The sequence below is a fragment of the Aotus nancymaae genome, unplaced genomic scaffold, assembly GCF_030222135.1.
Source record: "Aotus nancymaae isolate 86718 unplaced genomic scaffold, 86718_ANA_hifiasm-v0.15.2.pri h1tg000079l, whole genome shotgun sequence".
NCBI lineage: Eukaryota > Metazoa > Chordata > Mammalia > Primates > Aotidae > Aotus > Aotus nancymaae.
The window spans coordinates 15,568,110-15,587,341 of NW_026988494.1; the positions used below are offsets into that span (position 1 = coordinate 15,568,110).

Here is a 19,232-nt window from a genome sequence, read left to right on the forward strand (position 1 = left end):
ATCAGCTATCAGAGACCTCTCGCTTGTAAAATGAGGATGCTGAACTTAGAACACATGAATAAAAGTTTGCCCTTTTCACAGCAAGATTGTTAAAGTGGTAATAGTTTCTCATTGGTAAGATTTTCTCAATATAAAAGTAATATAACTGCACTAAATTATATTTTGAAAATGGTGACTAGAGCAAAAAGAAAAAAAAATCCATTATATCAATTCAACCACTTTACATTCTGAATTTGTAGTTTAAAGAAAAATTTGTGAGTACATTATATATATATAATATATAATATATAGTACTATATATTATATAATATAGTATTATATTAATAGTAATATATATTATATATTATATAGTATATATATATTAAATAGTATATATTAAATAGTAATATATATTATATATTATATAACACATATATAATATATATATAAAACATATTTTATATATATGGGGTACATGAGGTATTTTGATATAGGCATACAATGTGTAATAATCACATCAGGGCAAATGGGGTATTAGTCACCACAAACATTTATCTTTTGTGTTACAAAAAATCCAATTATACTATTTTAGTTATTTTAAATGTACAATTAAAATTATTTTTGACTGTAGCCACCCTATTGTGCTGTCAAATACTAGCTCTCATTCATTCTTTTTTTTTTTTTTTTTTTTTAAACATGAAGTTTTGCTCTGTCACCCAGGCTGGAGAGCAATGGCACAATCTTGGCTCACTGCAGCCTCCGCCTTCTGGGTTCAAGCTATTCTCCTGCCTCAGCCTCCTGAGTAGCTGGGATTACTGGTGCTCACCATCACGTCTGGCTAATTTTTTAGTAGAGAAGAGTTTTCGCCATGTTGGCCAGGCTGGTCTTGAACTCCTAACTCAAGTGATCTACCTCCTTGGCCTCCCAAAGTGCTGGGATTACAGGCGTGAGCCATTACGCCCAGTGTTACTCATTTTTCTGACTTTTTTTTCTGATACCATTAAGCATCCCTACTTCTGTCCCAGCTCCCCACTACCCTTCCCAGCCTCTGGTTGCCATCCTTTTATTCTCTATCTCTTGAGTTTAGTTGTTTTAATTTTTAGCTCCCACAAATAATTGAGAACATGTCAAGTTTACCTTTCTCTGCCTGGCTTATTTTACTTAATATAATGACCTCCAGTTCCATTCATGTTACTGCAAATGGGACTCATTCTTTTTTTTTTTGTGGCTGAATATATTCCATTGTGTAAATAAACACCATTATGTTCATTATTCATTCATCTGTTGATGGACACTGAGGTTCCTTTCAAATCTCGGCTATTGTGAATAGTGCCACAATAAACATGGGAGTGTAGATATCTCTTTAACATACTTACTTCCTTTCTTTTGAGTATATACTAACTGCTGGATCATGTGGTAGCTCTATTTTTGGTTTTTTGGGAAACCCTCATAGCAGTAATAATTTACATTCTTACCAACAATATACAAGTGTTCCCTTTTTTCCACTACCTCACCAGCATTTGTTACTGCCTTTTTTAGTTATTATTTTTTGAGACAGAGTCTTGCATTGTTGTCTAGGCTGAACTGCAGTGCTGCAGTTACAGCTCGCTGCAGCTTTGACCTCCTGGGTTCAGGCAGTACTCCCACCTTAGCCTTCTCAGTGGCTGGGACTGCAAGCATGCATCACCATGCTTACCTTATTTTTTTAAAATTTTTTGTAGAGATGAGGTTTCACTCTGTTGCCTAGGCTAGCTTAAACTCCTGGGTTCAAATGATCCTCCTGCCTTGGCCTCCCAACGTGCTGGAATTATAGGCATGAGCCACTGCACCTGCCCTTTGGCTGTCTTTTGGATAACAGCTATTTTAACTGAGTGCAATGATATCTCATTGTAGTTTTGATTTGCATTTTTCTGATGACCAAGGATGTTGAGCACATCTTCATATACCTGTTTGCCATTTATGTGTCTTCTTTTGAGAAATGTCTCTTCATATCTTTTGCTCATTTTTAAATTGGATTATTTGATTTTTTTCTAGTAGAGTTATTTGAGCTCCTTATACATTCTGGTTATTAATACTTTATCAGATGGGGAGTAGGCAAGTATTTTCTCCCATTCTCTGGGTTGTCTCTTCACTTTGTTGATTGTTTATTTTGCTGTGCAGAAGCCTTTTAATTTGATTTGATCCCATTCATCTATTTTTGCTTTGGTTGCCTATGCTTTTGGTGTATGACTCAAGAAATCCTTGCCCACACCAATGTCCTGGAGAGTTTTCCCAATGTTTTCTTTTATTGGTTTCATAATTTGTGGTCTTAGATTTAAGTATTTAATCCATTTTGATTTGATTTTTGTGTAGGGCAAAAGATAGGGGTCTAGTTTCATTCTTCTGCATATGGATATCCAGTTTCCCCAGCAGCACTTATTGAAGAGACTGTCCTTTCCCCAGTGTGTGTTTTTGGCACCTTTGTTGAAAATGAGTTTACTGTAGACATATGGATTTGTTTCTGGGTTCTCTCTTCTGTTCCACTGATCTATGTGTTTGTTCTTATGCCAGTCCCATGCTGTTTTGGTTACTGTGTACAAATGCTAGTCTTATACCAGTACCATGCTATTTGGGTTACTCCACTACACTAAACTCTGTCATATAATTTGAAGTCAGGTAATGTGTTTCTTCCAGTTTTGTTCCTTTTACTCAGGATAGCTTTGGCTATTCTGGGTCTTTTGAGGTTCCATGTAAGTGTTAGTATGTGTCCTTCTGGGGAAGGCTTTCCAGGTTAGGTGTTGTGATCTAAGCTGAAACTGCATTAAGAGGGACCCCAATCCCATTAATACTGTGGTTCTTACAGACTGGTAGATGTGTACTGCCTTGGTGGTCTTGGATAAGATTTGGAAGAATTCTCTGGATTACTGGGCAGAGACTCCTGCCCAGTACTTTCTTCCATACAAACAGAGCTTTCCTTATTTTCTTCCAAACAAACAGAGGCTCTCTCTCTGTGCTGAGCTGCCTGGAGCTGGTGGAGGGCATAAGTACCTCTGTGGCCAATACTACAAGGACTGTGCTCAGTCAGACCCAAAGTCAGAATATCATTGGGTCTCACCCAAGGCCCACTGTGTCCACTACCTGGCTCCCCCACCTATGTTCACTCAAGGCTCAAGGGCTCTGCAGTCAGTAGGTAGCAAAGTCAGCCAAACTTGTGTCCTTCCATTCAGGGTGGAGAGTTTCCTCAGGCCCTGGTGGGTCCAGAGATGCCATCATAGATGCAGAGACTACAGTCAAAAACCTTTTATTTTTATTTTGGTATTCAGCGTGTACCTGTTCTCATTTTTTAAATTTAGTAGTCCATCAGTGACCTATTGGCATTTTTAATAACAGCATATTATTAGTGAAATATATAAAAATTTAATGCCACACTCCAATTTGTATTTTTAGACTGATCCCAGTTTTTCATATTATAAATAATCCTGTCATTAACATGTTTATACATAGAGCTTTACTTATATTTGGAATCATTTCCTTAATGTAAATATCAGAGGTAGAAAAACTAGATCAAGGAAATATAAGTCATTTGCCCAATTTTTTCCCAAAGGATTATAGCAATTTACAATGTAACCAGCCTTATTGGACCCTTGGTATCGTATGTTATTATTAAGAGACTCTTTGTTGCCAATTTAATCAGCAAAAACTTTATTGTTATTATTTTTTGAGACGGAGTCTTGCTTTGTTTCCCAGGCTGTAGTGCAGTGGCATGATCTTGGCTCACTGCAACCTCCGCTTCCTGCCTCTGCCTCCCAAGTAGCTGGGATTGCAGGTGCCTGCCACCATGCCTAGCTAATTTTCTGTATTTTCAGTAGAGATGGGGTTTCACCATGTTGGCCAAGCTGGTCTCAAACTCCTGACCTCAGGCGATCCACCAGCTTTGGCCTCGCAAAGTGCTGGGATTACAGGCATGAGCTACCACACCTTTTTTTTTTTTTTTTTGAGATGGAGTCTCACTCTGTTGTCCAGGATGGACTGCAGTGGTACAAATCGGCTCACTGTAGCCTCCATCTCCTAGGTTCAAGCAATTCTCCTGCCTCAGTCTCCTGGACAGCTGGGATTACAGGCACCTGCCATGACGCCTGGCTCATTTTTGTATTTTTACTAGAAACAGGGTTTCACCATGTTGGCCAGGCTGGTTGGGAGCTCCTGACCTCAAGTGATCTGCCTGCCTCAGCCTCCTAAAGTGCTGGGATTACAGATGAGAGCCATCACGCCCGGCCAGCAAAAAAATTTTATGTTTAAATATATATATGTAAGATACTAGTGAAGTTATGTTTATTTTTGTACTCAATGAAAAACAACTAGCAGAAAGGGAAATACAGTTCTTTGAATTTTCTGTTCATATTAGTAGATAGTAGTTTGTCCTTAATTTGTATATTCTTTAAAAAAATTATACTATCATTATCTGGAAACAGTCTGATAATATTCTCCATTAAAAGAAAAGGAGGCTCCTTGGACAAGTGGCTGATTCTAGGACTTCGGCGGGAAATAGTTGAGATGAGCCTGAAGCATCTTATAGTGACAGAGATACAGGAAAAAAAAATGGCGGTGATGCATCAAATGGATAAAGAAGCCAACTGAAGGAACTCTCAGTAGCTAAGCTGGAACAATTTGAGCAACAAAAATAAAGTAGCATTGGATTATAACCCAAAGTATAAAATAAATATGAGATTACTGATGGAAAAAAAATAATTGAAGGAATAAAAAATAAATGAGAAGAGTAAAATCTGTCTTATAGAATAATTCCAAATAATGTATATAGATACTTTGCTGTCAAGGAGATGAGGAATAAATCTGCACTTCTTAAACGTGAGCTACATATGCTGAATTCCTTCCAGAGAACAAGATGGAAAAGGGGAAGTAATGAGTACGGTGGAGAAACTTGACAAAAACTTCCTGAACTAGGTGATTGAAGTCAGCATTAACAGTGATAAGTCATGTTGATAGAATGTACCCATGGGACCAGGCACAGTGGCTTACACCTATAATCTCACCACTTGGGGAGGCTGAGGTGGGAGGATCGCTTAAGGTCAGGAGTTCAAGGCCAACCTGGCCAACATGGCTAAACCCCATCTCTACTAAAAACACAGAAATTAGCTGGGCATTGTGGTGCTTACCTGTAGTCCCAGATACTTGCGAGGCTGAGGCAGTAGAATCACTTGAACCAGGGAGGCGGAGGTTGCAGTAAACTGAGATCATGCCACTGCACTCCAGCCTGGGTGACAGACCAAGACTCGGTCTCAAAAAATAAAAATAAAAATAAAATATACCTTATTATGATGTACTAAGCATGGCTCTTTACCTCTGTGGGTTTCTTCCCAGCAGCCCATAAACCCAGTCTAATCATGAGAAAAATATCAGACAAATTCCAATAGAGGGGCATCCTACTACTAGAAATTATCAAAGTCAAAAACAACAACAAAAAAAGGGAATATCTATGGAACTGTCAGAGCCGAGAGGAACCCAAGGAGAAAAGACAAGTAAAGGTACTGTGGTATCCTGGCTGGGATTCAGGAACAGAAAAAGATATTCAGTAAAAACCAAGGAAATCCGAATAAACTGTGCACTTTAGTTAATAATAATGTATCCATATTGGTTCATTAATGTACCAAGTGTACTATACTAAGTTAAGATGCTCATAATATGGGAAACAGTGAAGGGAGTATGTGGGAACTTTATACTATTTTCTCAATTTTTCTTTAACTCTGAAGTGTTTTATTTTAAAATAGAACTATTTAAACAAAAAAGAGCATTTATCAACCCACCAAAGAACTGCCACATCTGAAGGTTGGTGGCAGGTCAGATATGTTACCTGCTTCATCCTAAGAGATCTTTCATTCCTTCAGATTTCTCCAAATGGCATCTTTCATCAAATCTATTATGTGACATGCTTTTGTATATATAAAAGTTTTGTTTCATGGAGGGGACCATATATTTGGTATATTTCAAGGTAGAAATATATTTGTTGACATCCGAATTATATGAGTAATAATACCACGAAACTATATTTGTTTTCTTAAAGCTGATGTTGGGTATGTTCATTTTTTAATAAAAACATTGAGCATACTGTGAGTCTTCAGTGCTAGCACTCTCTAAAACTTTTCTCTAAGGTGATGAAGACCCAGAACTCTGTAGAAAAAGGTAATAGAATGCTGATGACTTTAATCCATTTATTATTGAATATTTTACTAATTTAATTTCTAATGCCAGGCTTTAAATTAATTTTAGAAGTAAGGAAGGGGGATATATCTGCCTGAATAATGAGAATCCTGTTTCTGAGAATAGAAAGTTGGAGACTAGGATACAAAACAACTTTTTCCTTAATACGTAATTATTTTTTTGGGTAGGGGGCAGTCTTGCTGTGTCACCCAGGCTGAAGTGCAGTGGCACAATCTCGACTCACTGCAACCTCTACCTCCCAGTTTCAAGTGATTCTCCTGCCTCAGGCTCCTGAGTAGCTGGGATTAGGCACATGCCACCACGTCTGGCTAATTTTGTATTTTTAGTAGAGATGGGGTTTGACCATGTTGGCCAGGCTGGTCTGAAACTCCTGACCTCAGGTGATCTGCCCACCTTGACCTCCCAAAGTGCTGGGATTACAGGCGTGAGCCACCGTGCCCGGCCAATATGCAGTGATTTGACCTTGGCCTACTGACATTAGCTCCTTTGTCTATTACACAATTATAATAAAGTATGCACTGTGAGCCCAGAATTGACCCCTGCCCTTGTGGAGTTAAATGCTTATGAGAGAGAGGGACGAAGGACAAATGAACAAACAAAATAATTTCAAACTGTGGTATGGAACATAAAGAAAACACACATGGACCTGATGCAGGGTGTGACAGGAGAAGGGACAGAATTGTCAGGGTACCCAGTTGAGTAAGGAAGTCACAGACGTTCTTTGAGAAGATGACATTTAGGCAGAAACCTGCAAAATGTGAAGGAACGCTTCATAAAAAGCTTGTGAAGAACAGCATTCTAGGTAGAGGAATCCGCATATGCAAAGTTGATAGATACTTTCTATGGAATGACCCTGCCATTTATTATTATAGCATCACAGCATCATTTGGTATTATGCTTCTTATACAAGACAGGTATTTCCAATAAGATACCCAGTTCTATTAAGACCATCAGTACATGTATGTGTGTGTGTGTATGTGTTTCAAAAAACTGCATTTTAAATTTTAAAGTATTTTACAGCTACATAATGCCCAACCTAGAATTTGTTTTTCTTCTTCTTAAAAATGTTTATAAATCTATAACAGCTATGCATATTTGTAAGGTACCTGTGATATTTTGATACAAACATGCAATGCGTACTGATCAAATGAGAGTAATTGGGGTATTCATCACCTCAAATAGTTATCATTCCTTTGTGTTGGGAACATTCCAAATCTACTCTCCTAGTTATCTTGAAATACTCAGTAAATTATTGTTAACTATAGCCTCCCTGTTGTGCCACTAAATACTAGATCTTAATCTTTCAATCTAACTGTATTTTTGTACTCCAACCTAGAATTTTTTAGTAAGAAAGAAAATCTGGTAAATCAATATGATTGTATATGATAGATCAATAAATAGCTTGAATTTTACTTTCTCACTTCTTGAATTCTGTTACTAAGATCTGAAGGATGACAACATTCTCACTGCGTTAGCTTCCCATTAAAGTGCTTTTTCAGAGTAACTGAAAATAGCGAAATGTATTCTGGGAATCTATTATCGAATCGGGAGATAGTTTTCCATCTGTTGCAAATGTGGTTCCCAGCCTTTTCTTTGATTCCAGGATATTTAGATCTGTGGCTGCTCCTGTCTAGCCTGTAGAATTAGGCTTCATGGCCCATATCTAGGCTTCCACACTCAACACTGCTCACAGCCACACACCACCCTTATTTATATATTCTAGCGATCAGAGTATTTGTGTAAATATACTTCATTTTTTTAACTGAAGCTTTAAGGTAGCAAGCTATTGAAGAGCCGCTAATAGAATACACTAAGTTTTCATAAACGTGGCCTTGACTTATTGAAGTGTAATTCGAAACATTGTGGAATTAGTTAATAGGTAAGCAAATGCTATGACTTTATAAGAGAAGGAATAGTTAAACTAGAAGACTCTTTTCTTTCAGATACCTGAGACACTCTTCAGGAACATAACCGTAACATATCTACTGCTTTAATGCTAGAAAACTTGATACACTAATTTAAAATCATTGATATCATGTAAATTTTCTACTTAGAGAAAACTTTTTATTTTCTTTTACCTTAATGGGTTTGAAATTTTACAATGATATTAAACGAAAGGCTACGCATACAGGAATATTATGGCAATTTAAAAATTATTTACATTTGAAAGCTGGAGATTTGTTTCTATTTTTAAAATGACCTCAGTAGAATTGTCATTTTCTAAACAAAGATATTTAAATTTTATTTCTCTTAACATAAAGATTTAGACTCAAATATAATTACCTAATTTTTATTAAATTGTTTTTCCTTCTTTCATTGACATATCACTTTTAAAAAGTTTTTAAAATTGTAAAATATTTTATACATATTTTTATATATATACAAAAACATATATCTAATACACTACTTAAAGAATAATTAAGTGAAAACACCTAAGCAGTCACCCAGCCAATATGTCAAACATTGTTCATGTTTTTCATCTCTGCTGTGTGTTTCCCAGTGCTTTCCCTTTATTCCTCAAAAAGTAACAACCATCTTGCATTTTCCATTAATGATTCCTTTTTCTTTATAGTTTTACCACATGTATATGTATCTCTAAACAATTTATATACTGTTTAGCTTGCTGGTTTTAAAATTATATATGAATGAAATCCTTGTATATATGTTATGTAAGATTGTTTATTGTTGTTCAGTATTGAAGTTCTTTCCTTCGCTGTACATACCTACAGTTTATTGTTAAATTCCAATACTATTCCGTTATTTGGATACATCATACCCCAATTTATCGGTTATCCTTTTGATGGACATTTGAGTTGTGTTTAGTTGTTTTGTATTTCAAACAATGGTACTGAGATTTTTCTTGTACATGTCTCCTGGTGCACATTTATAGAAGTTTATACAGGTGTGTGTGTGAGAGTGAGAGAGAGATATTAGGAGCCCAAATTTTATTTTTCTCAAATATTTTAAAATTAGCTGGGCCAAATTGTCAATATAAGAAGTAAAATGAATAATTAGTTCCTTTAGAAGTGCTGGGAGAGATTTCATGTAATGATTATCCATAAGTTAAAACTCACTTAGGTAAGAAAATATGCTTAATGAATTTGTTTCTACTTTTGTTCTTAATTATCTAAATAAAAAAGTTATTCATCGAATTGTATTTATTTATTGGATCATTTTATCTATCAATTTAACTAATGTTTTGTTGGAACTCTGCAGATTATAAGCATTTTTATGTACTCTGTTCCTTTTGAATTACATAAACACCAGAGGAAGTGGATATAATTGTATTATGATGATGATTATTATACCCTTTTTCTAGATGTATAAGTTAATGACCTGTGAGGTGAACAGACTTGTCCATATTTCAAACTCTATTGTCTCTGTGAATGTACAATATACCATTAATATTTTATAAATACCCTCTTCTGGGTATGGTAGAGAAGACCAGTATGTCATCATTTCTTTGAAAATACTGATTAAAATTTAAATTTATTCCACAGTTCCATCTCTCTTATGCAGAGAAAGAATTGTTGGAGAGAGAGCCAAGAGGAGAAGCCCATCAGGAAGTTCTTAGGCGAGCAGCCAAGGATCTTCCCATCTATACCAGGACCATGTCTGGAGGTAAATGTCGATAGTGGGTGCTTTGCAATGATATGCAAATAACCTCGTTAAGGTGACTGTAAGAAAGTGTGTTTATATACTTGAAATGGTAAAACACTCATTTCAGAATACTTTGTTATTTCTTGAGTTGCTGTTAAATCTTTCCTGTATGAATCCATAAAACAGAATGGGAACATGAATAACACTGTGGCAAAGAGATCTCAGGGAAATCAGAACTGACTTTAATCCTGTTCTGCCTACTTAGTTGTAACTCCATGAAGGTGTGAGAACTGCTGAAATCTTCATTTATAGTAGTACTCATGTTTAAGGATTTAATTGTAGACTTTCCCATTCATATTTAATTTAAGGGGGCACTATCTGTAATGAATATAAAATTAATATTTTACATGTATTTTTTCATAAATTTAGAACAGGCATATAGATGATGTAAAACTTCATTTAGGTATTGGTATGATTTTTTATCTATCTTTAAAATTTTCTTCAAATGCAATAAATTAATAAATCTCGTTTGGGACATATTTTAAGGTAATTTAACAACTATCCAATTAAACAATTGTCTTAAAACTGATGTACATGGACTAGTGATACTTGCCCACCAAGACTTGCACAGAACTTCTGTGACTTCAGACCTCTGCTGCCCATTATGGTAGCTGCTAGCCCCATGTGATTGTTGAGCACTTAAAATACAGCCAGTTCAAATTGAGATGTGCTCTAAGTATAAAATACACACTGGTTTCAAAGACTTAGTGTGAAAAATTATATAAAATATCTCATTAATGGGCTGACACAGTGGCTTGTGCCTGTAATCCCAGCAACTCGGGAGCCTCAGGTGGAAGATTGCTTGAGCTCAGGAGTTAGAAGTTACAATGAGTTGTGATTGCACCACTGAACTGCTGCCTGGATGACAAAGTGAGACCCTATCTGTAAAAAATGAATTTTAAAAAATTTTAAAACTCGGCCGGGCGCGGTGGCTCAAGCCTGTAATCCCAGCACTTTGGGAGGCCGAGGCGGGTGGATCACGAGGTCAAGAGATCGAGACCATCCTGGTCAACATGGTGAAACCCCGTCTCTACTAATACAAAAAAAATTAGCTGGGCACGGTGGCGCGTGCCTGTAATCCCAGCTACTCAGGAGGCTGAGGCAGGAGAATTGCCTGAACCCAGGAGGCGGAGATTGCGGTGAGCCGAGATCGCGCCATTGCGCTCCAGCCTGGGTATCAAGAGCGAAACTCCGTCTCAAAAAAAAAAAAAAAAAAAAAAATTTTAAAACTCATTAAGATTTTTGACTGGGTGTGGTGACTCATGCCTGTAATCCCAGCACTTTGGGAGGCTGAGGTGGGCAGATCACCTGAGGTCAGGAGTCCAAGACCATTCTGGATAATATGGTGAATACCCATCTCTACTAAAAATACAAAAAAATCAGCCAGGCATGATGGCGGACACCCGTAGTCCCAGCTACTCGGAAGGCTGAGGCGGGAGAATTGCTTGAACCCAGGAGGCAGAGGCTGCAGTGACCTGAGATGACATCACTGTACTCCAGCCTGGGCAACAGTGAGATTTCATCTCAAAAAAAAAAAAAAAAGATTTTTATATTACTAATATTTGTTTCTGACTCACTTTAGAATCATAATTGAATCTAACTGTAAGTCTAACACATAATTTTTATCCTGTTTATTTTCACTAGTTTTTGATCATCAAGTGGCAGTTTCCTGGTTAATATGACATTGGTTTTATCCTACAAAGACAGAGATGTGCTTATATATGTTTAGGTATATTTACCTTGTACATCTAAACAAATACTGAGAAAATTTAAGTCCCCTATAAATAAATTATTGCTGAGTTTCCAAAGCTAGTGACAGTAAAAGGTGCAAAATCTGGTATTATTATTCCTAGTCTAATTTAAAACTTTTTTTGATAAATAGCAAAGTACAGGAAATCAATTGGTTTAATTGAGGGAGACATTATATTTATTTTGATTAAAATGGACATATTTGTACCCTTTGTATTATAACTACTGACAATTGAAAAAGCATTAGAAAACTTTCCTTGGGAGATTCTTTGTTCTTGTTAAACCTCCAGAGAACTATGGCTGTAGGCAAGTCATTCCATTTTTGCATTCAAACAGCATCAAATATCTTATTTTTTACCAAATTTAAATTTTATATGCATTTTAAAATTTAAATTTGGAGAGATGATAAACCCATTTAATTGCATATTCAATTCAGTGTTAACTCTAAGACTAAGTGGAGCTTTTTGTCCCTAGCAATCCGATATTGTGACAGATGCCAACTTATAAAACCAGATCGCTGCCATCACTGTTCCGTCTGTGATAAGTAAGAGAACCTTTAACTTCTAAAATATCTACATGCTGGTGGTCTTTTTCTTCATTATGTTTCTTTTCTCACTGTTTTCCTGATTATCTTATTTTCTTCATATTCTTGCTTCTCAGCCCTTTATTTAGGAAATATAGTTGGTATAACCCACTTGCATTCATACCAGTGTGGCTTAAGGTCACAGTCAATTGTCTGTTTTTCCCCAGATTCACGATGCCATGAAGTACATGATTTTTAGCAGTTCTGACTTGGCTAGTTCGATTTAGGAAAGACGTCTATGAGTGTTTTTCATTTTTATAAAGATAACTCAGTTGACTTCATGACAGTCAGATGTTGTTATATTTAATATATTCCAAAGGCAATATTACTTGGCTTAAGGATTGATACTGAAGGAGAAGTTTTATCTAGACCTTCTGTAAATCTATTGCAGTTTTGTACTTTCTTTAGCATAAGATAGTTGTATATTAGTACATTATACTGTTTTTAGAAAATAAGTTGCTTTGCATCTTAAGCATGTATATTTTGAATTAAAGTTGTATTATTTTAATGAATTGGATTTAGTGTTTATTTTACATGAGAACTTCTGTCATTATCCAATTCTTAGATAAGTAAATAATTTGCAATATTTTACTTGCCACAACTCTTTGAACTAACCATAATTTATATTTTATTTTATAATTTAATATTATTGTAATTTCATGGGGTATTGGGTTTTGTGTTTTGCTTTGTTTTTTAGATGTATTTTGAAGATGGATCATCATTGCCCATGGTGAGTATGGCTCTATCCTTAAACAAGTTTGTGTCCCTTATAAATGCTAATAAATTGAATTATTTATCCATGTAAATCTTTTCACAAATGAAATATAACTTTAGTCGATGCAGGAGGAACTCTCAGATTTAGTTTCTAATATTTGTTTAATTAACTTAAAAGAGCCTTTATTTAGGGGAGTTTCCATGAAATACTTTTAAAACCAGTAGGTTAACAATATAAAAGTTAATATCGCATGTTAGCTCAGAACAAAGTGTTTCTTTGTATGCACGTGCATAAATATAGAGATTCCAAAATATTTCACAGAAATATATACAAAGATGTACATGTAAATTATACATAGTACCTCACTGGAAGGTACTAATAAAGAATTAAGTCATCTAAAGCTTTAACAATTATTTTACGCAAAACTTAATATTAAGGAGTAGAAAAGCAACTACACAGATACACAAATGCACAGATAAGTTTAAAAAAGAGTTCCCACTCAGAATTCATTAGTATTTGCTAGTATTTATAAGTCACGAAATTAGGTAATTTAATAGAGGATTCTTTGAAATATCTGATTAGTAAGGTTAATTTTCCTTCCTTTCCCTCTCTCAGTTTATACATATTTCTGACTGTCATGCCCAGATTGCTGGCTGGGTTGGATTTGGGCATGAGTAACACTTATTCTTCAAGTCTTCTTCTAGAGATGACCCTACAGAAAGGTAGACATCCCCCCAAGTCCACAGTAGGTATAGGGTGAAATATATGTAGGGAATGGTTCTCTTAGTAGCAGGAAAGATTCCTAGGGAAATGTAGAGATTACAGTATCCTTTATCTCTCACCAGTATACCCCTTTCTTTTCTCCACCTTGATTTTCTCCTTTAAAGCGTTCAAGCTAGTAAACTCCTATGAGAATGGCATTTTTGGGCCAGGTGCAGTGGCTCACGCCTGTAATCCAAGCACTTTGCAAGGCCGAAGTGGGCAGATCATGGTGAGATCAGGAGATTGAAAACATCCTGGCTATCACAGTGAAATAAATTATTTCACTGTTTCTACTAAAAATACAAAAAATTAGCTGGGTGTGGTGGCACATGCCTGTAATCCTTGCTACTCTTGAGGCTGAAGCAGGAGAATTGCTTGAACCTGGGAGGCGGAGGTTTGCCATTTTAGTATTTTTTCTAAATCAACAGTTAATTTGGCCCCGTGAGAAACTTACAATTTGATAGACTTTCCAGTTTTCACAGATCCTGTTAAATAAGTGAAGGAGAACAACAGAAATGAGACCCTATAATTTTAAAAAATAGGTTCACGTGGCATATCTGCACACTACGTGCTGTTTCTCCACCTTTAGGTGGCAGTGTGAGAAGGTGAATGAACTGACTGATACCTTTAATGTCTATGTCAAATTGTTCACTTCCCCATCACTTCTGTTGCTGCATCCACTGTCCCTGCCACTATCGTAGCTCTGGGTACTCCCTTGCAGAAAGCAGCAGTCGTGTTGACTTGTGCAGGATTTGATGCCAAGGGCCTAATACTCACTTGGTGCTAGCTGAATGAAGCAGCCATCATATTTAATTTTTTCATTTCAAATTGAAATTTTAAATTAAAAAGTCTATAGCTAATAGCATGCTTTTGGTTCCAAATTCAAAAATAAAGCAGGTGGACATGTTCTTCCCAGTCCTTCTCTCCACCTTCTTCCCCTAAATACACAGAACCAGTGTTGTTAATGTCATGGCACTTCTCAGATATCAATGTGTGTGTGTGTACATGTGCATAGCCTCCCTACCCCCACCTTTTTTTTTTAGTAGAAGTAACTACACTTTTGACAATCTGTTTCTTTTTATTTTCTTCACTTGATATTTCCTGGAAATGTTTCCATATGAATACATAAAAAGTCTTTTTCTTCAGGCTTGGTGTGAACATATTAGTCTAATTAACAGTCACTTATTAAAAAACTTCTAGGATGTTTTCAGACCTAGTGGCAACCTTTTTATATGGGTATTTTAAACAGGTCTTTTGAACCTTAACATCTGTCACCTTTGAACATTTGAAACATTAGATCAACAATACCTCTTTATTTTTCAATGACTTCTCAATCTCTCCTCTGGCCACTTAATATTACCCACCAGAATTCCAGGGTTCAATCTCATACTGTGTTTTAACTAAAACAGATTTTATACTATTTGCTTTATTGGGTTTTCTATCAAAGTGTTTTTTTCCTTTACTATAAAATTTTAATTAATTATATAATATTAATAATATGTTCACATGCTTTCCAAAGATTAGGTAACACAAATAAAAGCAAACTATTTGAGCTTTGATTTATTGAGTGTCAATTATGTTCTAGAGGCCATGCATTTAATCTGTAACACTTTTAACAGTGACAGAAAGAAGTAGAAATTATTTGTCTCATTTTAAAGGGGAAAAAAATGAGGCTCAGAAAAGAGAAAGAGTGGGTTCAAAGTCACAAAGGAAATTTTTTTGGACATCAAGGGCCACACTTCTTCCAATATGTTATGTCCTTTTTCCAATTTAAAGTCAGAAAGCAATTTCCCAGAAACAGAGCCAATAGCTGTGTTTTACACTGAACTTAAACAACATAAGAAGGATGTTTACCCAGAACATGTTTTGTTTCTCCATATGAAATCATTAGCTAATTCTACATGGTGTTGTATCACATTGACACAAGGTCATCCAGTAATGCCCTTGTCTTTACGAAAAGGAAATAAAAAACTTTGATAGAAAGAAAGTGAGCTTTTAAGTTGGAGGTAAATGATGAGAACACATGGACACAGAAGACGGAACAACACACACCTGGGGCCTTTTGGAGGGAGGAGGGTGGAAAGAAGAAGAGGACTAAGAAAAACAACTAGTGGGTACTAGGCTTAATACCTGGGTGATGAAATAATCTATACTACAAACCCCTGTGACTCAAGTTCACCTGTGTAACAAACCTGCACTTGTATCCCAAAACTTAAAGTAAAATCAAATATAAATAAATAATGTTTAAAAGGAAAATCTTTAAGAAAAAGAAAATGAGCTTATAAAAATGAATTGTATTTGTACTTGTTTATTGAGACGATAGTTTATCTCCCACTCACTTTGGAGTGAGAACTGAGATTTATAAATTTCCATATTTGGAATTATAGCCTATTTAGAGCTGACTTTTGGAAATGACCTCAGAGTGTTTATCTTATACATAAAGAAAATGAAATTCTTCTTTATTTTTTTTTTGAGACCGAGTTTCGCTTTGTTGCCAGGCTGGAGTGCAGTGGTGTGATCTTGGCTCACTGCATCCTCCGCCTACTGGGTTCAAGCGATTCTCCTGCCTCAGCCTCCCTAGTAGCTGGGACTACAGACATGCATCACCATGCCCAGCTAATTTTTGTATTTTTAGTAGAGATGAGATTTCAACAGGCTGGGCCAGGATGGTCTCAATCTCTTAATTTCGTGATCCACCCACCACCTTGGCCTCCCAAAGTGCTAGGATTACAGGCGTGAGCCACCTTGCCCAGCCAAGAAAATGAAATTCTAATAGATGATTTCACTTCCTCAGGCCACAGCATTACTTAGTGTCAAATGGGCATTCTGACCCAGCTGTCTTAACTGCCATTCCTACTTCTTTTCTTAAAGTTCCCATTTAATAGACTTTGGCAGTCTGCTTGCTTCAGAGCAGAGAATAATTTGTGAAGAAATTTCATTTAATTTGGGAGCACTTGAAAGATTTTAACTTAATTAATCATAGTTGAAAATCAAACCCAAAGATAGCGTAGAGGAAGGGTTTAGTAAATTCACCTAATCTGCCTGGCCTGATTAGGGTCTCACAGGCTCTGTGCTTTGAGGAATGAGTATAATTGCATAATTTGACATGACATGCAGTTACATTGCTTATGACTGATTAAAGAAATATTAGATATCATGTTTTATAAATATAAAATGTTTTTTAGTGAAATAGATTTTAAACGATTGTATACTTAAAGAAATCATATGAGTCATAGTTAAAGAAATGCCAATAAATTAAAAGTGAGAGGAAGCTAAATACTTGCTTGAGCATATGCAGATGTAGGTTGAAGATGTAAAACTCACTGGAAATGTTTTTGTTTTATTAACAGGGTGAACAATTGTGTTGGATTTTCAAATTACAAGTTCTTCCTCCTTTTCTTGGCTTATTCTCTGCTCTACTGCCTTTTTATTGCAGCAACAGATTTACAGTATTTTATCAAATTTTGGACAGTAAGTCATTAACTTGGTAACTTTTTTTAGTATACAATAATAGATAATACAGACTTTTCAGGACAGAATTATTTCAGACACTGATTTTATAGACTAGAGCTCATTGACATGCAGTCAGTCCTCATTATTCGCAGATTCTGTATTTGTTAATTCACTTGCTAAAATGTAGTTGTAACCCCCACATCAGTACTGACAGCTTTCATGGTCATCTGCAGACCTGTGCAGAGTGGCAAAAACATTGAGTTGCCCCGGTGCCCGTTCCCAGTTGAGGTTGAACAAGACGATGCTTTTGCCTTCTTGCTTCAGCTCTCATACTGTAAACAAGTGTGCTTTCCACAGTCTATTTAGTGCCGTTTTTTTTTTGCATTTTCGTGCTTTTTGTTGGTGATTTTGCTGTCAAAAAAGGTCTTCAGGTGTAGTGCTGAAGTGTGGTCTAGTGTTTCTAAACTAGTTTTCTTTAAACTGATGGGTCTTATGGAGAAAATACATGTGTTAGATAAGCTTAATTCAGGCATGAGTTATAGTACTGTTAGCTATGAGTTGTATGTTAACAAATCAATACTGTGTATTAAATAAGATCTATTTAAGCAGAAACACACATAAAACAAAGTTATACATTCATCAGTTGTCAAAGATGCTGTGACCAGAAGTTCATAGAAACTTAACCCTGCATTTTCCCTAGGAGCAGTGGTTCATTATTCACACATTCAGTGTTTGTGGCAACTTTATAAAACGAAAGTACTGCGAATAACGAGAATTGATGACTCTATAAGATTTTTTTCAGTATTTAAAAATAGAAGTGTTTTCCTTATGTTTAAGAAGATTATTTTTAAACTGTTATGGCTATAATGCCCTTATGTCTATAATGTCCTGAGTTTTTATTCTGTACTGCTTGATTAGCTTTAAACACTATATATTTTAAATGTAGGCAAAAAGAAATCAAAATTGAGGATTTAAAATATCTAGAGTTTCTCCTTGTGAACACCAAATGGCAGTAAAAAGCAGTTTATCTGCTGCTAGGATTGATTTATTGTTTTCATTAAATTGTGTTTATTATGAATTTCTAAATTGCTAGGTCACTTTTGTGAGATTTGAACCAAATTTAATACCAAAGAGTTATTGAATGCCTACTACATGCCAGTTATCTTGCTAAGCATAGAAAGACATGGTGAAGAGACCTGCTGCTAGCCCTCAAGAATTCTTTCAGTGTCTAGCTTGAAAAATGATCCCTAATGAATGTCTAGAAGACCATTACCTTACTGCTCCTCATTCTTGTGGATGATTTTAGTTTCAAACCACAAATATATTTGAAAAGGAACGACCAAAATTTTCACTGTGTGTCAAAAACTACTGCTGCTGTTGAAAACTATCAGTGAGGTCTTGTGACCTGTATCATTCTGTCAGGTACTACAGGGTATTAAAACATGAGGACGGTTTATCAGAAGAGCCACCTCCTGGCAGCCATGGTGTTTCACTACGTGTCCATAGCCCCAAGCCCTCCATTCTAGAGCCCCTCCAGGTCTCTTTGGCCTTATAAACAATGAGAGTCTAATGGGTTTTCTTTGAGATGGACTGTTTCAGCCCATGGATATTAAGATTTATTTTAGACAGGTGTTATGCACTGGTGTTGATCTTTTCTGTGGTGCCATTATTTAAGATAGCTTGAAGCATTATTGTGAGTGTGTTGTTATATGTATTCATTTAGTTGATGCTGTTGTTTGTAGTAATGTAAAACATCATTAAGAATAGTAGCCAAATTGTGCCAGTTAACCTTCGTTTTCTGGCATTATAATGAAACTATTTAAACATTTGTGATTCTGTAGTATGTTAACAAAACATATTCAGGTAATAAATTTAAAACTACATTTTATAGTTCCATTTAGTTTGCTTCTTACTATTACACTTTATACATATACTACCATAAATTTTCTATGATTTAGTTACGAAAAACATTCCAAATTTTAATATAATTTTCATATATATTCATATTCTAGTAAACATTTAATCTGATGAAATATATACATATTTTTCCTAAAGTTTTAACATAAAGCCACATATCTTTTTTCACGTCTGAATTTAAGAAAATTTTTAAGCAAA

At 35.6% G+C, this 19,232-nt stretch overlaps 1 protein-coding gene across 1 annotated transcript in view; it reads left to right on the top strand.

Annotated features, from left to right (window-relative positions):
• ZDHHC2 (zinc finger DHHC-type palmitoyltransferase 2) overlaps positions 1-19,232 on the top strand; it is a 75,014-nt gene that overhangs the window by 33,960 nt on the left and 21,822 nt on the right. The window contains exons 4-7 of the mRNA XM_012435231.3: positions 9,696-9,816; positions 12,079-12,148; positions 12,885-12,917; positions 17,015-17,135. Of these exons, the coding sequence (XP_012290654.1) occupies positions 9,696-9,816; positions 12,079-12,148; positions 12,885-12,917; positions 17,015-17,135 (345 nt within the window). The remainder of the gene's footprint in view (positions 1-9,695; positions 9,817-12,078; positions 12,149-12,884; positions 12,918-17,014; positions 17,136-19,232) is intronic.